At 43.6% G+C, this 24,570-nt stretch overlaps 1 protein-coding gene across 2 annotated transcripts; it reads right to left on the reverse strand.

Moving 5' to 3' along the window:
• Positions 1-5,525: 5,525 nt before the first annotated feature.
• On the reverse strand, positions 5,526-16,708 carry LOC311121154 (uncharacterized protein). 2 transcript variants are annotated; one of them, XM_084195675.1, is made up of 6 exons: positions 16,373-16,708; positions 15,377-15,508; positions 13,372-13,433; positions 12,893-13,002; positions 7,784-9,432; positions 5,526-6,765 (listed from the first exon to the last, which is right to left on the reverse strand). In XM_084195675.1, the coding sequence occupies exons 1-6, from the start codon at positions 16,548-16,550 to the stop codon at positions 6,641-6,643; spliced, it is 2,256 nt and encodes a 751-aa protein (XP_084051801.1). In that variant the 5' UTR covers positions 16,551-16,708; the 3' UTR covers positions 5,526-6,640. The 2 variants fall into 2 exon arrangements, with proteins under 2 accessions (XP_084051801.1, XP_084051802.1); XM_084195676.1 differs by having other exon boundaries at positions 13,372-13,430; positions 16,373-16,647.
• Positions 16,709-24,570: the final 7,862 nt, after the last annotated feature.

Consider the following 24,570-nt stretch of genomic DNA (forward strand, 5'->3'; position numbering starts at 1 on the left):
CGCAGTCCCGCCACACATAATGAACTGAGGCCCTGCACAGCGGGATACATTTTACTCAGGAGCACACAAGTAGCCTCGGCTAGCTGGCTAGCTAGCAGCTACTGCTACCTGGCTCTTAGGGCTAGCTGGCTAGCCACACAACAGAGCAACAACAAACCCATATTAATCTCAACAACCGTTGTCTTGAAGTCTGTTGAGTGTCTGCTATGACAATGTGCTGATATAAAAGTTATTTGCGGTTCTTCCTTTCCATGGTTTTTATAACAACAATTGGCCAATAACAAAGAGGCTGATCGCGCCTCACCTCATTCTCCTCGGGGGCAGATTTGGCACCTCACTGCAAACCCGGCAACACAATTACCTCAGCCTAAACCTGTCAGCACACCATTACAGCAGCCCGTGTGTGTGTGTGTGTGTGTGTGTCAACACACCATTACAGCCTACGCCACCTATTATGGGCATGGGGAGGCGGGGGAGGGGGGAGGGAGACCAAAGCCATTGTAGCGAGAAGGTGCTGTCAGATATAGGCTGCCGGAATGTGGCTACGGGGTATTTGTTGGCCGAGGTTGGCCTATAGAGCAATCATGGCTTCTAAAAACATGGTTAAATCTGTAGGTTCTTCTCAGCATGCTTAATAGCGAACACTGAGGGTATAGGTGCTGCTGATGGAAGGATCTGATCTGGAAGAACACTGAGGGTATGGTGCTGCTGATGGAAGGATCTGATCTGGAAGAACACTGGGGGTATAGGTGCTGCTGATGGAAGGATCTGATATGGAAGAACACTGAGGGTATAGGTGCTGCTGATGGAAGGATCTGATCTGGAAGAACACTGAGGGTATAGGTGCTGCTGATGGAAGGATCTGATCTGGAAGAACACTGAGGGTATAGGTGCTGCTGATGGAAGGATCTGATCTGGAAAAAGATCAACTGAAAAACAAACTGAGGTTACAGTAGATTAGAACTGAAAGAAATAACAGTCAGAAGATGGATTGACCTTTCACCTTTATTCCAGGACTGGGATGTGTACAACTTTAGCCTAAAACATATAGTAACCTTGTCCTTCCTGTAACATCCACATAATACTTCTTGTTTTCCACTAGAGTGACTCCACAGTATACTGTGCATTGTTTAAACCTCCTGGCCACACCACCTTACAGGTAGACATACAACACATTACACCCAGCCTGTATGGTACAGCCTGAAATCTAAACGTGGAGGTCCCCTCCCCTGTTCAATGGAGCATTCCAGGCAGCCCCCTCCCCTCCCCTGTTCAATGGAGCATTCCAGGCAGCCCCCCCCCCCCCCCCCCCCCCCACATAGCCCTGATGAGGGAGGCCCCCAGGGAGGGAGGGGGCGATGCTATGTGAATCACCCCCCCAGTCAGCTGTTATCTCCCTGGGCTCGGTTGGTCATACCTGGGGGCCTCTGAATGGAGCCCTCAGGTAAAGCACTGTTGAAACAAATCTAAAGCTGGCTAATGACACGCACTGTGAAACTCTGCACAGGTCATTTACCCTGTTGACAGGCTGGGGCTGGGGGCCTCTTCTCTACACACCTCCTCTCCCTCCCTCGTTCTTTCTCACTGCGCGTCCTCTGGCACGCTCTCTCTCATATACACTAGGAGGTAATCTACATTAGGAAAACATACACCCCTCTCTCTCTCAAGGCTTACGTACTCTCTCCCACCACAGCATGGGAAAGCTATCAGAGATCGGTAGAGACAAAGCGACATCCTTTTACAAAAAAAAAAAAAAAAAAAGGTCAATGTTAATAGTTGCTTTATGTGTTTTAGCAAACTCAGGATATTCTACGCCACGACCATGATTATACTGTTTGAATGAAAGATTATCCATACCAAATGGTCAACATTTTTTTTCTCCCTTTCACCAGCTCCTGAAGAGAGATTCAACCAGAGAGATAGGGTAGAACTTTCCATATGACTTGGGATGGGAGGTACAGTGGTGAAGTGGATTAGTCTATGGAGAAAGTCAACCCCTAAATACTCAAATACCTTTCAGGAAAATAGATGTCCATCATCTCTCTCTGACATGAGCTTCTTCGCCTGAACCTGAACCGTGTGGAAAAAAAGGTCATGGTTGAAAACTGCAATACAGAGGACTTTACTTTTCTCAGCATCCAATTGCTTGTGAGGAATACTCTGACAGAGACAGAGAGTATGTTAGAGTTCACAATGGAGAGTCAATTGTACATGAAATTCCTTCTTAGTTTCATCTGGTTTGTTTGTAGCGTCCATGTGATGAAGGGGGTACAACTAAAGTCCAAAAGGGCTCGTATTCCTCCTTGCCTCTGCGATTAAAATGGCTTCCTACATTTTGCCTTTGTTAATGTTCTGAATAAAGAAGGTAGCCTACAATCCCTACTTTACCAATCATGTACAAATTAAGTGATCCAAAGTCGAAAAAATACAACACATACATTTAAAACATTAAAACACATCCAGTAGATGTACATTAAAACAGGTACATTAAAATAGAAAGCATTTTAAACCAGCACCATGGCAACATCATGGGCAGGCCATTACTGTCTAACGCCAGACTAACAGCAATCAATAACTGTGTTCCCACAAAGCAGACCTTGTGCTGTGGACACACACAGTCTCACACACATGGTCAGACACACGGTTCACTATTAGAGGAATCCATCAGCAGGTAGGATATTGTTGGCCTCAACACCTGTTGGCCTCGCAGGTTTCATCAGATAGTTGAAATAAATGGCAGTCATCATCATCATCATCATCATAATCATAGTCATAAAACCACCTTTATGCCCGTGCCAAATTGTCGTACCATTTAGATTTCCTGTCAATGTGCTGCTGGAGAGAGAGAGAGGGGAGGGTGAATACACAGTACACACACACACCAATGCACAGTACACACACACCAATGCACAGTACACACACACACACCAATGCACAGTACACACACACCAATGCACAGTACACACACACCAATGCACAGTACACACACACACACACACCAATGCACAGTACACACACACACACACACCAATGCACAGTACACACACACACCAATGCACAGTACACACACACCAATGCACAGTACACACACACCAATGCACAGTACACACACACACACACACCAATGCACAGTACACACACACACACACACCAATGCACAGTACACACACACACACACACCAATGCACAGTACACACACACCAATGCACAGTACACACACACCAATGCACAGTACACACACACCAATGCACAGTACACACACACACACCAATGCACAGTACACACACACACACACACACCAATGGCTTTGGCTCCCATCAGAAATGTCTGGGGCTCCCATCAGAAATGTCTGGGGCTCCCATCAGAAATGTCTGGGGGTCCCACCAGAAATGGCTGGGGCTCCCACCAGAAATGGCTGGGGCTCCCACCAGAAATGGCTGGGGCTCCCACCAGAAATGGCTGGGGCTCCCACCAGAAATGGCTGGGGCTCCCACCAGAAATGGCTGTGGCTCCCACCAGAAGTACACTGGTGAATTCTCAAGGGAGTACAAAGACAAACACTGTACCACACTCACAATACGGCAGGTGTGGAAGACAAAATTAGATTCAACATTAAAAATAATCCCTCAATTATCTAATATCTTCCACCGTGAGAGATATTAACAGTTCACAATGTCTGACTTGTCCCAAGTTGAAGTTGATGAGTTGAATGCAAAACGTACAAAGTTGCCCATTGCCATTTGTCTGTCATCGTTCTTTAAATAAGCCACACCAGTGGAGGCTGGTGGGAGGAGCCACACGTGGGTTGGAATGAATCTGAGAGGAAAGGTGACAAGTTTTGATGATAGTTTAATGGCGGTTTTGACTCAGAGTGAATAAGATATCTATGGTATGAATAGTGGTATGAATAGACAGTGGTATGTCTATTCATACCACTGTGACCTGTGCAAATATGGACCACCACAATAAATAAAAACAAAGTAACTATGACAACGTAGAGAAAAATAAAATATATATTTTTTTAAAGACAAGACCGTGAAAAAGTCAAATCTAGTCAGTAGTGACATATTCAAGTAAAAATGAAAGGAACAGCACCATTCTTTTCTAACATATTGGGTATTATAAGGTCACAATAGTACTTCACATAACATAACACTGTCTTGATTCACAGCCGAGTTGCAGTCTCTAAAAACACTGCTTTGATCATCTTTGATTACAAAATCTGAAAGTATTATTTATTTGTATTTCTATGAAACAGTATACGCCAGGTTTTGGTCAACACAGCAGTCTTTAGGTATAACTGGTCATTTCTGTTACACAGATAAAGACACAAAAAACATTCTGATAGAGACTCCACCTGTGCCCCTCTTCAAGGCATAATCTGTCTCTATTGTCAATGAGACCTGACTGATACAATGGACCCATTGCGATAACAGAACTAGATACAGAACCTTTTCCCCAGAAGTATTGTACTTAGGGCCCTGTGATTTACACCCACCACGTGGACATGCCTGGATTTCAACCTTTATTTAAAGCTTTTTCATCAAACTGGCCTTTTATTTTGCTGTCAGATGTTCCAGCACCATCCTGAGACAATTGCTGTCATTAGCAAGGTTTCCATCCAATCGCTGTCATTAGCTAGGTTTCCATCCAATTGCTGTCATTAGCAAGGTTTCCATCCAATCGCTGTCATTCGCTAGGTTTCCATCCAATTGCTGTCATTAGCAAGGTTTCCATCCAATCGCTGTCATTAGCTAGGTTTCCATCCAATCGCTGTCATTAGCTAGGTTTCCATCCAATCGCTGTCATTAGCTAGGTTTCCATCCAATTGCTGTCATTAGCTAGGTTTCCATCCAATTGCTGTCATTAGCTAGGTTTCCATCCAATTGGCGACAGATTTTCATGCGAATATTTAAAAAAATCGGCACAAAAAAAAGAACATGCGCATTTTCCCACTTTTGTGGATAAAAGGCTGTGCGTGATGACTTGGTGAAGATCAAAATGGGATTCCGTCGCATTTTCAACTCTACTGATGGCTTTGTCACTACAAATGTTGCGTTGTACAGCGAAGGTGCCCACTCTGGTCTTGACATGTGCTCTCTAGCCAACAGCTCCCAGATACAGTGAGGGTATAGCCTATATGATGAGATTATTACGGACAAAAGAGCTCGATTTTTATTTATTTGTCAAATGGCAGCCAAGCATCGATCATCATGTCACCAGAATAAGACCCTCCGATATTTATTGGAAAGGGGCATCAAGCTCATCAACTTGGACTTTCACCACCCTGCGAAGTTCAACATAACATATTTTCATCTGTAGCCTAATAAACTGCATGGCTTCCTGAGTCGTAGTGGGAGGACCGCACAACATGTCATCGCGTGACTCAAAGTTTACTGCTATATGATGGTTATTATATCAATATTTGCTCATAAAGGTGTTTCCACCGCCATTTCTCGCATTATGAATTTACAGAAACAGAAATATCCCACCTTGTCTATCGTATTTTGTTTATTTATTTTTTTGTCATTTAGGAGACGTTCTTATCCAGAGCGACTTACAGGAGCAATTAGGTTTAAGTGCCTTGCTCAAGGGCACATCGACAGATTTTTCACCTAGTCGGCTCGGGGATTAGAACCAGCGACCTTTCGGTTACTGGCACAACGCTCTTAACCACTAAGCTACCTGCCGCCTGTTTCCATCAGGCCTGTCCTGACATTTTTTTATCCGACTGGCATAAAAAGTTTGGATGGAAACCTGGTTAGTGTTGGTGTTATTCTCATGGCTGATGGAAACCTGGTTAGTGTTGGTGTTATTCTCATGGCTGATGGAAACCTGGTTAGTGTTGGTGTTATTCTCATGGCTGATGGAAACCTGGTTAGTGTTGGTGTTATTCTCATGGCTGATGGAAACCTGGTTAGTGTTGGTGTTATTCTCATGGCTGATGGAAACCTGGTTAGTGTTGGTGTTATTCTCATGGCTGATGGAAACCTGGTTAGTGTTGGTGTTATTCTCATGGCTGAGGTGTAAAACACACGGCCCTAATATCCCACATGTCAACACATGCAGTGTAAACATGATGAACTATAATGTACTGAGTTATGGACCTACAGTTCAACTGAAAGACACTATTGGAAGACGGTAGAACAGATCTTCACATGTTCATCAAGATGATCTGCAGACTCATTATCTACTTGGAATGTCAACAGATTCAAGTGTAAAAAAGTTTCACTAATCTCCTTCGACGTGCTGTAAAGCCATTACAAGCCAGCCGCTTGCAATGAGTCCAGATTTAGTGTTGCTACTGTATATTCCACTCAACTTTTCAGTGACCTCCAGAAAGTCAACGATAGTGAGACTATAAGCAGCTAAACAAGTGCAGCAGCTCTCAAACAACAGAAACCAATTCATCTCCAGTAGAGACCAGAGATAAGGTCTGTGTGTGTGTGTGTGTGTGTGTGTATGCGTGTGTGTCGAGCAGTCTAGCTCCGTAACGCAACACTGTTCTAGTAGAACCGATAGCGTTCTGTGAAGAAACCGTTAGAAATGTTTATGGTACCTACCTAGCGTAGGATAGCTCGTCTATTGATATTCTGTTTTACTGTGTATTAATCTAGTGTCCGTAGAATGCATTGCTTAGTCACGGAGGAAGTCCCCCTGCTTTTAGGGAGGTTTGCCTGGACCTTCTCCTGGCTATGGCCTCCTGCTTCTTCCTCTCAATCTCCTCCTCTGTGCATCTCCCTGTCATTTGGCTGCTGACAAACACTGAGAAACAAATAAGATTACATGGAAATAAGACTCTGACTGCGATTGAAAAGCTTAAAAGACAGAATGTGCCTACAGTAATTGACAGATAAAAAGCACAGACAATTAGTGTATCCATTTTCATGCACAAAAAGTTAATACATTCAAACATTTACTCAGCCTTTCCAACTTTGAAAAGACATCATTGAATAGAAAATGAAGCTATTCCATTCTAAAGTACACCTCCTAACCTCTCAGGGCCCTGACCCAATAGCCATCTCTTCACCTCCTAACCTCTCAGAGCCCTGACCCAATAGCCATCTCTTCACCTCCTATCCTCTCAGAGCCCTGACCCAACAGCCATCTCTTCAGTTCTAAAGTACACCTCCTAACCTCTCAGGGCCCTGACCCAGTAGCCATCTCTTCACCTCCTAACCTCTCAGAGCCCTGACCCAATAGCCATATCTTTACCTCCTAACCTCTCAGAGCCCTGACCCAATAGCCATCTCTTCACCTCCTAACCTCTCAGAGCCCTGACCCAACAGCCATCTCTTCAGTTCTAAAGTACACCTCCTAACCTCTCAGAGCCCTGACCCAACAGCCATCTCTTTACATTTACATTTACATTTGTGTCATTTAGCAGACGCTCTTATCCAGAGCGACTTACCTCCTAACCTCTCAGGGCCCTGACCCAATAGCCATCTCTTCACCTCCTAACCTCTCAGGGCCCTGACCCAATAGCCATCTCTTCAGTAAACTTGACCGTCTCCATTAGATGTGGTTTGTCATGTACTTGACAAGTTTAAAACCTGCCTACACTGGCTGACTATGGGGAGCTCTTCTCTTCAGTCCACTGGACTAGCTTGACTTCCAGCGATAAGTGGATAACACTTTGAGTAAACTTCCTGATTGGCCTTATGTACTGTTAGGGGCAACATTTAATGTAATATTGGAGCTAATCCGACAAGTGGCGGGGGGGGGTCACATGCACAAACAAAGCTCACCTTTGTTTTGCTTTTTTAGGGGGTAAAAAGCTCACCTTTGTTGCCGATGGCGTCCGAGTCCGAGAGATGTCTCTTGAACGATGATGCATGATGGGAATTTGAGTTTGGGAGGGTTCTTGCCGAAACTGTCCGTGGCATGACTGTCTTTGAGTTATCTGCTTGGAAGGTTCTAACTCCAAGGGATCCTAGGCCAAGTGCTCCCCAGCCTGGAGCACCCCTCAGCTGGGTAAGCTTGCCCAGACCCTCCCCACTGCCTGGATGGCTCTGGGACATGACTGTATGATGTCCAACCCCAACATTTCCTGCTTTCACTGGAATGTTCCATCCCTGAAAGTTCACAGGGGTGCTGCTCCTGTCCCCTGGTGCTGAGTTGGAGCGGGTGGTTGACTGTCTATTGCTAGTAGCACCTACAGCCCTATCCATAGTCATAGACCCCTCTCTCGCTATAGCCAGAGGGGCGGTTGGAGGGGCTTTCGGTTTGCTCTCTTGGACGTGGACCTCTGTGGCGTCCGTCGTTACGGTAGCGTTCCCGGACTGGGGCTGACTGTTGGAGATCCTCTCCACGTCGTCACACACCTGATACAGCAGTTCGTCATCGTCACCTTCATCGTCGTTCCACAGCGACTCAGAGTCAAACAGGGACTGGAGGTCCTCATCTGAGATGTCTTTGAAAGTGGAGTCCGTGGCTTGGGTGGGAGCCGAGCCCTGGGCCGGAGCAGTGACTGGGGCTGGGGTTCCACGTGAGGCTGGAGTTGTGGCTTTGCTCACCCCCTCAGCCTTCCCTTCTGCAGAGTCTCTACTGGGGCACCTAACCGCCGCAGACAAGCCGGGCCTGGGTCTCTCAGGTTGGGCCTCTCCAACAGTGAGGCAGGGTCTGGGTGCTTCTTTGCTTGTCGGAGCCATACTCACCTGGAAACAAGGGTTGGGCTCCAGCAGGAAAGTGCTTCTGCTGGTGGGCTTGAGTTTAGGACATGGCCCAGTGAGGACACCTCTGTTTGAGGGTTGAGGGTGTGTGCTTGTCCCCTTCCAGACAGAGTGAGAGTGCAGACCGGTAGGATTAGAGGTAGCAGAGGAGGGTGGGGGTGGAAGGGTCTTTTCTGTATCTGTTACCAGCTGTGTGTTGTCTCTGTCAGTGCTCAGAGTCAGTGAGCTGCTGGGTTTGGGGGCTGGCGTTTTCAGCCCCTCAGGATTCTGGGTGATCTCCAACACGATAGGGTCGTTGAGAAGGTCATCATCCTCCCAGTCAAAGTCCTCGTCTTTCGCCACAGTGGTCGTGGAGTTCCACTGTCCTACTACCTCTTCACCAGTACGAGCCGTAGGACCAGACGGGATTCCCCCGCCAGGCTTGACCTCCCACTCTTTGATGAGGTCATCAGCAGTGAGATGGCTGACCCCAACTTGAACCTTGACTTCCTGAGAACAGGTGGAGGCGGTCGACCCTTGGCTGAGCCGTCCGGTGATTCGCTGCGTCGGCCCGTCGAACAGAGCGTTAAGCTCCGCCTCTACCTGATGGGCTGATGACGTCATTATTGTCGGGCACTTGGGTTCCTCCCCGTACCTGTTGTTGTTGTTGTTGTTTATGGTATTGTTTGTGTGTTCAGCACTCTTCTTCTCTCTGTCCTGCTGGTGCATGTTGATGTCAAACTGCCTGGCCAGCTGCATCAAGTCATCCACTGAGCTTTTCCTGTGGAGAGGAGAGGAGAGGAGATATGAACAAGGAAGGCATAATAACTATATTGAGGAACCTTTGAAAAAACTAGTATAAGCACTAGCAAAATATCAGACTGCAAGAATGATCTGATAAAGATAATTACTGGAATAAGACAAACAACTATTGGAAGAGAAATAAACTTTACATCTTAAATAAAGGTTTTCAACTTGTCAACCTGATTACACAAGTGATTTAATATCATGTCTTAATATCATAATGGAGGGGATGGCTGCCATTTTGCGGGTTCCTAATCAACTGTGCTAATTTGTGTGTTTTTTCGCATTGTTTGTAACTTATTTTGTACATAATGTTGCTGCTACCGTCTCTTATGACCGAAAAGAGCTTCTGGATATCAGAACACCTGAACTGGACGAAGATATTTTCTTTAATGAGTCCGACTTGTAGGATATTCTGCTTCTCCAAGACCAGGCCCAAATCCAGGTCGTTCGCGTGAAGAAAAGACGGAAATACAGGGGGAGGAGATCGGGGTGGCTTGTGAGAATTTGTCGGCGAGTGGGTAACCCGCCTCTACCATCCGTTCTATTGGCCAACGTGCAATCACTGGAGAATAAACTGGATGATCTCCGTTCGAGCCTATCCTACGAACGGGACATTAAAAACTGTAATATCTTATGTTTCACCGAGTCGTGGCTGAACAACGACACGTATAATATACAGTTGGCTGGGTTTTCCATGCATCGGCAGGACAGAACAGCTACGTCTGGTAAGTCGAGGGGTGGGGGTGTGTGTCTATTTAGGAGGTCTCGAGGTATTGCTCGCCTGAGGTAGAGTACCTCATGATAAGCTGTAGACCACACTATCTACCAAGAGAGTTTTCATCTATATTTTTCGTAGTCGTCTATTTACCACCACAAACGAGCTGTATAAGGCCATAAGCAAACAGGAAAATGCTCATTCAGAAGCGGCGCCCCTAGTGGCCGGGGACTTTAATGCAGGCAAACTTAAATCAGTTTGACCTAATTTCTACCAGCATGTTAAATGTGCAACCAGAGGGAAAAAACTCCAGACCACCTTTACTCCACACACAGAGACGCATACAAAGCTCTCCCTCGCCCTCCATTTGGCAAATCTGACCATAATTCTATCCTCCTGATTCCTGCTTACAAGCAAAAACTAAAGCAGGAAGTACCAGTGACTCGCTCAATACAGAAGTGGTCAGATGATGCAGATGCTACGCTACAGGACTGTTTTGCTAGCACAGACAGGAATATGTTCCATGATTCATCCAATGGCATTGAGGAGTATACCACCTCAGTCACTGGCTTCATCAATAAGTGCATCGACGACGTCGTCCCCACAGTAACCGTACGTACATATCCCAACCAGAAGCCATGGATTACAGGTAACATCCGCACCGAGCTAAAGGCTAGAGCTGCCGCTTTCAAGGAGCGGGACACTAATCCGGATGCTTATAAGAAATCTTGCTATGCCCTCAGACGAACCATCAAACAGGCAAAGCGTCAATACAGGACTAAGATTGAATCCTACTACACCGGCTCTGACGCTCGTCGGATGTGGCAGGGCTTGCAAACTATTACAGACTACAAAGGGAAACCCAGCAGCAAGCTGACCAGTGACGCAAGCCTACCAGATGAACTAAATTACTTCTATGCTCGCTTCGAGGCAAGCAACACTAAAGCATGCATGCGAGCACCAGCTGTTCCGGACGACTGTGTGATCACGCTCTCCGTAGCCGACGTGAGCAAGACCTTTAAACAGGTCAACAGTCACAAGTGCGGGGGCCAGACGGATTACCAGGACGTGTACTCAGACCATGCACAGACCAACTGGCAAGTGTCTTCACTGACATTTTCAACCTCTCCCTGAACGAATCTGTAATACAAACATGTTTCAAGCAGACCACCATAGTCCCTGTACCCAAGAACACTAAGGTAACCTGCCTAAATGACTACCCCCCGGAGCACTCACGTCTGTAGCCATGAAGTGCTTTGAAAGGCTGGTCATGGCGCACATCAACACCATCATCCCGGAAACCCTAGACCCACTCCAATTCGCATACCGCCCCAACAGATCCACAGATGATGCAATCTCTATCGCACTCCACACTGCCCTTTCCAACCTGGACAAAAGGAACACCTATGTGAGAATGCTGTTCATTGACTACAGCTCAGCATTCAACACCATAGTGCCCTCAAAGCTCATCACTAAGCTAAGGACCCTGGGACTAAACACCTCCCTCTGCAACTGGATCCTGGACTTCCTGAAGGGCAGGCAACAACACATCTGCCACGCTGATCCTCAACACGGGGGCCCCTCAGGAGTGCGTGCTTAGTCCCCTCCTGTACTCCCTGTTCACCCACGACTGCATGGCTAAGCACGACTCCAACACCATCATTAAGTTTGCCTACGACACAACAGTGGTAGGCCTGATCACCGACAACGATGAGACAGCCTATAGGGAGGAGGTCAGAGACATGGCAGTGTGGTGCCAGGACAACAACCTCTCCCTCAACGTGAGCAATACAAAGTAGATGATCATAGACTACAGGAAAAGGAGGGCCGAACACGCCCCTATTCACATCGACAGGGCTGTAGTGGAGCGGGTTGAGAGTTTCAAGGTCCTTGGTGTCCACATCACCAACAAACTATCATGGTCCAAACACACCAAGAAAGTCGTGAAGAGGGCACAACAATGCCTTTTCCCCCTCAGGAGACTGAAAAGATTTGGCATGGGTCCCCAGATCCTCAAAACGTTCTACAGCTTCACCATCGAGAGCATCCTGACCGGTTGCATCACCGCCTGGTATGGCAACTGCTCGGCATCCGACTGAGAGGGTAGTGCGTACAGCCCAGTACATCACTGGGGCCAAGCTTCCTGCCATCCAGGACCTATATACTAGGCGGTGTCAGAGGAAGGCCCAAAAAATTGTCAAAGACTCCAGTCACCCAAGTCATAGACTGTTCTCTCTGCTACCGCACGGCAAGCGGTACCGGAGCGCCAAGTCTAGGTCCAAAAGGCTCCTTAACAGCTTCTACCCCCAAGCCATAAGACTTTAATTAATTAATCAAATGGCCACCTGGACTATTTGCATTGACACCACCCCCTTTGTTTTTACACTGCTGCTACTCGCTGTTTATTATCTATGCATAGTCACTTTAGCCCTACCTACACGTACAATTTACCTGGACTAACCTTTACCCCCGCACATTGACTCGGTACCGGTACCCCCTGTATATAGCCCCGTTATTGTTATTTTATTGTGTTACTTTTTATTTAAATGTTTTACTTTAGTTTATTTAGTAAATATTTTCTTAACTCAATTTCTTGAACGGCATTGTTGGTTAAGGGCTCGTAAGTAAGCATTTCACTGTAAGGTCTACACCTGTTGTATTCGGCGCATGTGACAAATACAATTTGATTTGTTCAAGTGCAGTATAGTAGTTCACTCACCGAGTGGATTTCTTCCTGGCTCTGGGCGGGCGTACCTCTGGAGTACAGGGGACAGCACTGTCCCCAATCCACTGGAGCAGAGGACTATCCACAGAGACATGCTGGGCATCCTGGAAAAGGAACACATGGTATATAACAGCTGGTTTGTGTGCTGTGACCAACCTAAAGATTTTGGAGTTGTGAGAAAAACCAATGTGTCAAGCATGGGCACAGGCTTTAGCCCCCAGTGCTTCGAGAAGTACCATATTTAGAATGTCTTCCTTCAAAGCAGTATCACATCCACTTAGAGTGTATATCTTTGCATCCACTGAAATAAATCAACACAGTGAAATGCAGTCTTTTACATTTTAATCTTTCTATATAACAAGGCCTTTATATCCACAGTAACACACAATGATTAAAAAACATGTCGGTGCTGCAGGCAGCCAGCAACTATCAATGGACCTCAGTGAGACGGTGAACACGTTTTATACACTGACCTTAGGGGCGATCCGATTAACGATGTCTGATATCTCAACAACTCTGGTGTTGCTGGGCCCTTCTGGAGAATAAGGAACAGTTAGCCTTCTGTTGCCACATTTACACCACCGGTCAAAAGGTTTACAACACCTACACATTCAACGCTTTTTCTTTATTTTTACTATTTTCTACATTGTAGAATAATAGTGAAGACATCAAAACTATGAAATAACACATATGGAATCATGTCGTAACCAAAAAAAGAGTTAAACAAATCAAAATATATTTTATATTTGAGATTCTTCAAATAGCCACCCTTCACCTTGACGACAGCTTTGCACACTCTTGGCATTCTCTCAACCAGCTTCACCTGGAATGCTTTTCCAACAGTCTTGAAGGAGTTCCCACATATGCTGAGCACTTGTTGGCTGCTTTTCCTTCACTCTGCGGTCCGACTCATCCCAAACCATCTCAATTTGGTTGAGGTTGGGGGATTGTGGAGGCCAGGTCATCTAATGCAGCACTCCATCATGCTCCTTCTTGGTAAAATAGCCCTTACACAGCCTGGAGGTGTGTTGGGTCATTGTCCTGTTGAAAAACAAATGATAGTCCCACTAAGCTCAAACCAGATGGGATATCACTGCAGAATGCTGTGGTAGCCATGCTGGTTAAGTGTGCTTTCAATTCTAAATAAATCACAGACAGTGTCACCAGCAAAGCACCCCCACACCAAAACACCTCCTCCTCCATGCTTTACGGTGGGAAATACACATGTGGAGATCATCCGTTCACCCACACCGCGTCTCACAAAGACATGGCGGTTGGAACCAAAAATCTCAAATTTGGACTACAGACCAAAGGACAAATTTCTACCTGTATAATGTCCATTGCTCGTGTTTCTTGGCCCAAGCAAGTCTCTTCTTCTTATTGGTGTCCTTTAGTAGTGGTTTCTTTGCAGCAATTCGACCATGAAGGCCTGATCCACACACTCTCCTCTGAACAGTTGATTTTGAGATGTGTCTGTTACTTGAGATGTGTCTGTTACTTGAACTCTGTGAAGCCTTTATTTGGGCTGCAATTTCTGAGGCTGGTAACTCTAATGAACTTATCCTCTGCAGCAGAGGTAACTCTGGGTCTTCCTTTCCTGTGGCGGTCCTCATGAGAGCCAGTTTCATCATAGCGCTTGATGATTTTTGCAACTGCACTTGAAGAAACTTTCAAAGTTCTTGAAATGTTCCATATTGACTGACCTTCAGGTCTTAAAGTAATGATGGACTATCGTTTCTCTTTGCTTATTTTAGCTGTTCTTGCCATAATATGGACTTGGTATTTTACCAAATAGGGCTATCTTCTGTATACCCCCCTACCTTGTCACAACACAACTGATTGGCTCAAACGCATTAAGAAGGAAAGAAATTCCACAAATTAACTTTTAAGAAGGCACACCTGTTAATTGAAATGAATTCCAGGTGACTACCTCATGAAGCTGGTTGAGAGAATGCCAAGAGTGTGCAAAGCTGTCATCAACGAAAAGGGTAGCTATTTGAAGAATTTCAAATATAAAAAATAATATATAAAATTTGGATTTGTTTAACACTATGTTGGTTACTACATGATTCCATATGTATTATTTCATAGTTTTGATGTCTTCACTATTATTCCACAATGTAGAAAATAGTAAAAAAAAAAAAAAAAGTAAAACCCTTGAATGAGTAGGTGTTCTAAACCTTTTGACTGGTAGTGTACATAGTCACAATCACTTTGGGCCACTAGCAGAAACTTTAAGTAGCCTATATGTAGGCTATGTGATCTGTGGGGGAATTAAACATGACCTCATATCAACTAAGACACCATCATGTGCTGGCTTTGAGAAGGAGAACAAAAAGATGGGTGGATTGAGGATGACACATGATGGTCTGATAGGTGTGAGTAGAATGAGTAGGAGGACGAATGAAGGAAAAAGTGATGTTAATGTTAAAGCTAATCAGCCTTCGCTCATCACGTGACTTAACACCACCATCATACCACTTCTAGCAGGAGTAGGTGATGCCGGGTCCCATATGATGTCTTGCAAAATATCTCCATCCCCAGGGGAATCAGCAGTGTTGTTTAAGCCCGTGTATCTGCCCCTCGCTCGCCGTTTGGGGGTCTCCAAATCTGGTGGGAACAAAATTATCTGTAAGGAGGTCGCTAGACATACTAGATAGGTGAACAACAACAACGGGTTCTACCTGGTCACACTGGCACACTATAGGGACGGCATCAGCGCGTGAGGAGCGACTAGGAGCTAATGCATTGCTCAATTATGTATTGTGCCATGTCATCGTGGAATGCTCTGCCACCAGAGGTTACTTAGGCAAAAAGTTAGTTTAGCTTTAAAAAAACAGATTAAAAAAACAAAGAAAACATTGTATCACAGCGCCTCTCCTCTTTCTAACGAGCTCATTTAACTGTATATAAGAATATGAATATGTATATATGAATAGTGTGTAAATCGTATTTTTGTTGTCTCTTGGTGTCTTTCTAATATATAAAACTCTTATTGTAATGTTGTATATATATGATGTCCTTGTCTATAACTGTTCTGTACTTAGTAATTTATCTGTACGTTTTATGTGGACCCCAGGAAGAGTAGCTGCTGCATGTGCTGTAACTAGCGGGGATCCTAATAAACTACACCTGGGGCGCGTTCAGCAGGAGGCAACGTTTTGGAACGCTCAGATAGAAATAGTCTGTGTAAATCAAACATGCCTGTGGCATGTGGAATGAGGAATCACATCAGCTATATACATGGCATTTCTATCTGCAATGTTCCGAGAACGTTTGGCAACTGAAAGTGGCCCTAGCTAGCTAGCTAACTAGCTAGCTAGCTACGTCTCTGGCCAGCTAATTAACGTTAGAGCTGTTTATCCTGCAACCTACACGCAAGTTTGGCCAAATTAGCTCGAGTCTAGCTGTTGTTAGTTACCCAACTAGCTGGTTAGCAAGACCTTTCCCGTGCACTTTTAGCCACCATCTTACCTTTAGAACGAGAATGTGGTGACTTCCTGACAGAAGGTGAAGATTGAGGTGTCAGTTTCTGGCTTTTACCCGATTTGTTTGTTGTCAACCTGTTTTGAGAAAGTTTGTAAACACGACTCCAGATTTCACTGAAGTTATTTGAGCCAGTGGGAGGGTCATGCTTTCTTGGGTTCGGCATATTTCGTCGTCAGTTTTCTTGTTCATCATTTGATGAACGGTCGATTACTTGCCCATTTAAACGCAAATTGAATCGTTTGTCATTATCCGATTGCTTATCTTTGTGGGTAAAAGTGTGCTGTGTTTTTGTTCAGCATGTACGCCGCCATGATGTTGTGTGACGTCACGCCAAATGCATGAACCTGATTTGTTAATAGCGCCTTACCAGCTCCCTCTACAAAACGGAAGTTTCCCCCAGACACTGAACTGAGGTCAGTTTTTCGATTTTCCTCACTTTGTGTAACATAAGGTCTATGGCAACTAGGATGTTTACTAGTTGTATTTACAAGTGATGCTGAAATATGTTAGAAAACGAACCTGCTTTGTGTAGCAGAAAGTTCACGTTTATTTAAGTTAATTTGCCATAGTCCATATGTATTCAATACATTGGCCATCTCACCAGAGCTCTCAAAATAAAAAAACAGCATTTAAAACAGAAAGAAAGTTCAGGACAATACATAAAATAGCCTAGTACAAAACAAGCCCGTGTCATGTGCAATCAGCCATAGAGTGAAACTTCACACTACCTGGTTCTTTAAAGTGATAAACCCAACCAATACCTCATTTACTTTTGGCACTTGAGCTGACTGTCCCGCATGCTATCAGCTTTGGGAAGTGATGCTCCACTTGAAGCCCTGGGGCCCATATCCACACAACGTCTCAGAGGAGGAGTGCTGATCTAGGATCACGTCCCCCTGTCCAAATTATATCTTATTCATTATGAGCTAAAAGGCAATACTGATTCTGGATCAGCTCTCCTACTCTGAGAGGCTTTGTGGATATGGGCCCAGGACTGTGTTTGCTCTGAATCTCTATGCAAACATGGTGGTAATGTGTCACTACCCTCATCACACTGATGTGGAGACATGACCCTGTCCTGACCGTACTGAGGTCCAACGTTGACTGCTAAGGGTCACACACTCTAACTGGGCAAAGTATCTTTAGACCGAATGTGTGTGTGTGTGTGTGTGTGTGTGTGTGTGTGTGTGTGTGTGTGTGTGTGTGTGTGTGTGTGTGTGTGTGTGTGTGTGTGTGTGTGTGTATCGGAGGGGTTGGGTACAGATGAAGACCAATTTCCATCTCGTATGGATTAATAAAGTATTCTTCTAGATCTAGTTTATCTAAGATAAGTCTGGAGCGTATGTAAAAGCTGACAGGAAAAACCAATATGGGTAAATATTGTATTAATCAAAACTTGACCTAAATTAACCTAAAATCCATTTTTCAAGGGGTATTTTCTGCAGGTGGTTAAATACTGCAGTAAATCATTCAGTATAATAGTCTAACCTGTGTGTTCGGCAGATATAGTTGGGTTAGGGTTAGGGTCAGATATACACTACCGGTCAAAAGTTTTAGAACACCTACTCATTCAAGGGTTTTTCTTTATTTTTACTATTTTCTACATTGTAGAATAATAGTGAAGACATCACAATTATGAAATAACACATATGGAATCATATAGTAACCAAGAATGTGCTAAGCAAATAAAAATATTTTGTATATTTGAGATTCTTCAAATAGCCACCCTTTGCCTTGATGACAGCTTTGCACACTCTTGGCATTCTCTCAACCAGCTTCACCTGGAATGCTTTTCCAACAGTTTTGATTGAGTTCCCACATATAAATACCCTCTTTCCCGTCCCCGTCGACAGCACCCCCACCCCAAAACATTTTAATGGTCAGGTGTAACATATTTCAGTTCAATCGTATTTTGAAACCCAACGGAAAGCAAACTTTTGAAAACTTGTCGCAGGAGGATACAGGTCATTTATGTCTGTCATTGTAGGTGACCCTAAGAGAGAATAACTGTCTGGCTGGAACGGGTTCAGAGACAAAGGATGCATCCCAAATAGCAGCCTATCCACTGTATAGTGCAGTGTTATTGACCAGGGTCCATTTCCTATATAGTACACTACTTGGTGTTGAGAGATATCCACAAGCTTTGGATGCGTCCCAAATGGCATCCTATTCCATATACTGTATTTTTTACTACTTTGACCAGGGCCCATTCACTATGTAGTGCACTACTTTTGGTGTAGAGCTATGGTCAAAAGTAGTGCACTATAAAGGGAATAGGGTGCCATTTGGGACGTAATCAAAGCTTGTTGATATCCTTCAACACTGTTTCACACAAGTAATAACACACGTCTGGGTCAAAATGTAGTCATTTAATGTGGCCATATTGTAGTCAATTGAACTACACAACCTTGAGAAGCTGTATGGGAAAACTTTTTGTTTTTCCTTTCTTAACAATGCATGCAATTTTCATTAGATGTTATGAGAAAATGAATGATGATAGTGTATTATTATTGGGGACAACCTTTGAGCATATTTTGATTTAATTGAATGACATTACGGATTATGTTTTGATTGAAAAATGTCTGAAGTATAATTTAGTTTAGCAGGTGATAATTTATTTTACAAATGAAGTCATACTGAGGGATGAGAAATGTTCCATACATTTGACACAGTTTCTGATTTTATTCATTCAAACAGAACATGTTTCTCTGATCAATGCATGTTAATGCAGAGTGATAAAACGGATAAAACAACTTTAGTAGATATATAAAACAAGTTTAATAGATATATAAAACAAGTTCGATAGATATATAAAACAAGTTTAATAGATATTTAATAGATGTATAAAACAAGTTTAATAGATATTTAATAGATGTATAAAACAAGTTTAATAGATATTTAATAGATATATAAAACAAGTTTAATAGATATATAAAACAAGTTTAATAGATATATAAAACAAGTTTAATAGATATATAAAACAAGTTTAATAGATATATAAAACAAATGTAATAGATGCATAAAACAAGTTTAATAGATATATACTTCAAATTTAATAGATATATAAAACAAGTTTAATAGATATTTAATAGATATATAAAACAAGTTTAATAGATATATAAAACAAGTTCGATAGATATATAAAACAAGTTTAATAGATATTTAATAGATATATAAAACAAGTTTAATAGATATATAAAACAAGTTTAATAGATGCATAAAACAAGTTTAATAGATATATACTTCAAATTTAATAGATATATAAAACAAGTTTAATAGATATTTAATAGATATATAAAACGAGTGTGGGTGTGTGTGTTTGTGTGTGTGTGTGTGTGTGTGTACCTGTGTGAGTGTGGTGTGTGTGATGCTGTGGGGATATGGGCTGGATGCAGGGAGACTGAAGCAGGACGGATGTGTGTATGCTTCTCTGGGCTAGACTGCTTACCTGTGTGAGAGTAACAGACACCACTGTCTACACACTTCAACACATTTCACTCACAATTCTTTGGAATATTGAGGGGAGCTATATGCCATGGTGGTCATACTAACAGTACCATTGTCATCAATGTTGTAGCCAGGCCAGAGGTCAAATAGCATCTAGAATAGGTAGTTTTCCTAAAGAAAAATTGTGTTACTTGCTTCAGTTGGCCAAAGATATTTGTATGTTAATCGAACACGTTTAGAAATTGAAATTGCTGGTGTTGAACATGCTGATGACTGTATTACAGTAGGGATAGTAGCCTTTAGTGATACCCTATATTTACAAAAGTATGTGGACACCCCTTCAAATTAATGGATTCGGCTATTTCAGCCACATCCGTTGCTGACAGGTGTATAAAATCGAGCCCACAGCCATGCAATCTCCATAGACAAACATTGGCAGTAGAATGGCCTTACTGAAGAGCTCAGTGACTTTCAAAGTTCCACCGTCATAGGATGCCACCTTTCCAACACGTCAGTTCGTCAACTTTCTGCCCTGCTAGAGCTGCCCCGGTCAACTGTAAGTGCTGTTATTGTGAAGTGGAAACGTCTAAGAGCAACAACGGCTCATCTATGAAGTGGTAGGCTACACAAGCTCACAGAACGGGACCACCGAGTGCTGAAGCGTGTAGCGTCTGTCCTCCGTTGCAACACTCACTACCGAGTTCCAAACTTCCTCTGGAAGCAACGTCAGCACAAGAACTGTTCGTTGGGAGCTTCATGAAATGGGTTTCCATGGCCGAGCAAGCCTAAGATCACTATGTGCAATGCCAAGCATCAGCTGGAGTGGTGTAAAGCTCGCCGCCATTGGACTCTGAAGCAGTGGAAATGCGTTCTCTGGAGTGATGAATCACACTTCACTATCTGGCAGTCCAACGGACAAATCTGGGTTTGGCGGATGCCAGGAGAACGCTACCTGCTCTGATGCATAGTGCCATCTGTAAAGTTTGGTGGAGGAGGAATAATGGTCTGGGGCTGTTTTTTATGGTTTGGGCTAGGCCCTTTAGTTCCAGTGAAGGGAAATCTTAACCATACAGCATACAATTACATTCTAGATGATTCTGTGCTTCCAACTTTGGGGAAGGCCCTTTCCTGTTTCAGCATGACAATACCCCCGTGCACAAAGCGAGGTCCATACAGAAATAGTAGTAGTAGTGACTGTGGTAGTAGTATGTAGTAGTGACTGTGGTAGTAGTATGTAGTAGTGACTGTGGTAGTAGTACGTAGTAGTAGTGACTGTGGTAGTAGTACGTAGTAGTGACTGTGGTAGTAGTATGTAGTAGTGACTGTGGTAGTAGTATGTAGTAGTGACTGTGGTAGTAGTATGTAGTAGTGACTGTGGTAGTAGTACGTTATAGTGACTGCAGTAGTAGTATGTTGTAGTGACTGTGGTAGCAGTACGTAGTAGTGACTGTGGTAGTAGTAGTAGTGACTGTGGTAGTAGTATGTAGTAGTGACTGTGGTAGTAGTATGTAGTAGTGACTGTGGTAGTAGTACGTAGTAGTAGTGACTGCAGTAGTAGTATGTTGTAGTGAATGTGGTAGTAGTACGTAGTAGTGACTGTGGTAGTAGTATGTAGTAGTGACTGTGGTAGTAGTATGTAGTAGTGACTATGGTAGTAGTATGTAGTAGTGACTGTGGTAGTAGTATGTAGTAGTGACTGTGGTAGTAGTATGTAGTAGTGACTGTGGTAGTAGTAGTCGTAGCCGGCCGCGACCGGGAGACCCATGAGGCGGCGCACAATTGGCCCAGCGTCGTCCAGGGTAGGGGAGGGAATGGCCGGCAGGGATGTAGCTCAGTTGGTAGAGCATGGCGTTTGCAACGCCAGGGTTGTGGGTTTGATTCCAGCAATAAAATAATGTATGCACTCACTAACTGTAAGTCGCTCTGGATAAGAGCGTCTGCTAAATGACTAAAATGTAAATGTAAATGTAGTAGTAGTGACTGTGGTAGTAGTACGTAGTAGTGAATGTGGTAGTAGTAGTACGTAGTAGTGACTGTGGTAGTAGTACGTAGTAGTGACTGTGGTAGTAGTATGTAGTAGTGACTGTGGTAGTAGTACACAGTAGTAGTGACTGTGGTAGTAGTAGTAGTAGTGACTGTGGTAGTAGTAGTAGTGACTGTGGTAGTAGTAGTAGTAGTGACTGTGGTAGTAGTATGTAGTAGTGACTGTGGTAGTAGTATGTAGTAGTGACTGTGGTAGTAGTACGTAGTAGTAGTGACTGTGGTAGTAGTACATAGTAGTAGTGACTGTGGTAGTAGTATGTAGTAGTGACTGTGGTAGTAGTAGTAGTAGTAGTGACTGTGGTAGTAGTATGTAGTAGTGAATGTGGTAGTAGTATGTAATAGTGACTGTGGTAGTAGTAGTAGTAGTAGTGACTGTGGTAGTAGTATGTAGTAGTGAATGTGGTAGTAGTACGTAGTAGTAGTGACTGTGGTAGTAGTACATAGTAGTAGTGACAGTGGTAGTAGTATGTAGTAGTGACTGTGGTAGTAGTATTTAGTAGTGACTGTGGTAGTAGTACACAGTAGTAGTGACTGTGGTAGTAGTATGTAGTAGTGACTGTGGTAGTAGTAGTGACTGTGGTAGTAGTATGTAGTAGTGACTGTGGTAGTAGTACGTAGTAGTGACTGTGGTAGTAGTATGTAGTAGTAGTGACTGTGGTAGTAGTATGTAGTTGTGAATGTGGTAGTAGTACGAAGTAGTGACTGTGGTAGTAGTACGTAGTAATAGTGACTGTGGTAGTAGTACGTAGTAATAGTGACTGTGGTAGTAGTAGTAGTAGTGACTGTGGTAGTTGTATGTAGTAGTGACTGTGGTAGTAGTACGTAGTAGTGACTGTGGTAGTAGTACGTAGTAGTGACTGTGGTAGTAGTATGTAGTAGTGACTGTGGTAGTAGTAGTAGTGACTGTGGTAGTAGTAGTAGTAGTGACTGTGGTAGTAGTATGTAGTAGTGACTGTGGTAGTAGTACTACTAATAATACTAGTAGTAGTTGTTTATCTAGAGTGGTCTTGTTGAAACAAGGCACACTCATAACTATACGTCAGAATGATGAAAGAGGAAACCCAGGAGGGTCACATGGGGTAAATCAGGAGGAATGGAGGCCTCTAGTACAGAAGGATTCAGCAGTAATAATTCTCACTGTTCTCTCAAGTATTTTTAGCTGACGTCAGCTCAGATTCTGTCCTACTCTTTCAGAGAGACCAAAGTGACGTCAACATGTATTTGATTCTCTACCACAGTAGTGTGAGTGTTCTGTGTATATCTTTATTCCACCTGAGCTTTTACTGCAGTACTCATTCAGGCATAGCATATACACTAATCTGTAAAACATTTAAATATGTGCAGATAAATAAAGTCAACAAAATGGAGGTAGAGCCCTGTGCACAGATATGCAAGGTGCTGGCACTGGCAGGAAAGCAGCTTGGAAACCGAAACACATATTTGCCTAGCCCTAGGCCTAGAAAACGACACACTTGAAGAGACAACGACTGATCTCGCTGAAATACTTACAAAAAAAAAACATTTTCATTGTGCAAGATTAAAATAAGTATTTAATCAAGGTCGGTCATTGACTGTTGAAGTGTGTGGTTTTATACACAGTATAATACATTAATACATGTTTTGCAGGACAGAATGTCCCCACATACCCTTTAAATATAGACCTACTCTGCATTATCACTTTACTGCAGCCTCTACCGTTGAACACTATCTCTCTGAGATCATCTTTATTAGATTTTATTATACAGTGCCTTCGGAAAGTATTCAGACCCCTTAACTTTTTCCACATTTTGTTATGTTACAGCCTTATTCTAAAATGGATTAAATAAAAATGTTACACACAATACCCCATAATGACAAAGCGAAAACAGGTTTTTTGATATTTTTGCAAATGTATTAAAAATAAAACACAGAAATATCTTATTTACATGAGACTTTTTGCTATGAGACTCAGAATTGAGCTCATGTGTATCCTGTTTCCATTGATCATCCTTGAGATGTTTCTACAACTTGATTGGAGTCCACCTGTGGTAAATTCAATTGATTGAGCATGATTTGGAAAGGCACACACCTGTCTATATAAGGTCCCACAGTTGACAGAGCAGAAACCAAGCCATGAGGTCGAAGGAATTGTCCGTAGAGCTCAGAGAAAGGATTGTGTCGAGGCACAGATCTGGGGAAGGGTACCAAAACATTTCTGCAGCATTGAAGATCCCAATCATTCTTAAATGGAAGAAGTTTGGAACCACCAAGACTCTTCCTAGAGCTGGCCGCCCAGCCAAACTGAGCAATCGGGGGAGAAGGGCCTTGGTCAGGGAGGTGACCAAGAACCCGATGGTCACTCTGACAGAGCTCTAGAGTTCCTCTGTGGAGATGGGAGAACCTTCCAGAAGGAAAACCATCTCTGCAGCACTCCACCAATCAGGCCTTTATGGTAGAGTGGCCAGATGGAAGCCACTCCTCAGTAAAAGGCACATGAAAGCACGCTTGGAGTTTGCCAAAAGGCACCTAAAGACTCTCAGACCATGAAAAACAAGATTCTCTGGTCTGATGAAACCAAGATTGAACTATTTGGCCTGAATTCCAAGCGTCACTTGTAGAGGAAACCTGGCACCATCCCTACGGTGAAGCATGGTGGTGGCAGCATCATGATGTGGGGATGTTTTTCAGCGGCAGAGACTGAGAGACTAGTCAGG

Source organism: Coregonus lavaretus (genome assembly GCF_964263955.1).
Source record: "Coregonus lavaretus genome assembly, contig: HAP1_SCAFFOLD_951, whole genome shotgun sequence".
NCBI classification, from domain to species: Eukaryota; Metazoa; Chordata; class Actinopteri; order Salmoniformes; family Salmonidae; genus Coregonus; species Coregonus lavaretus.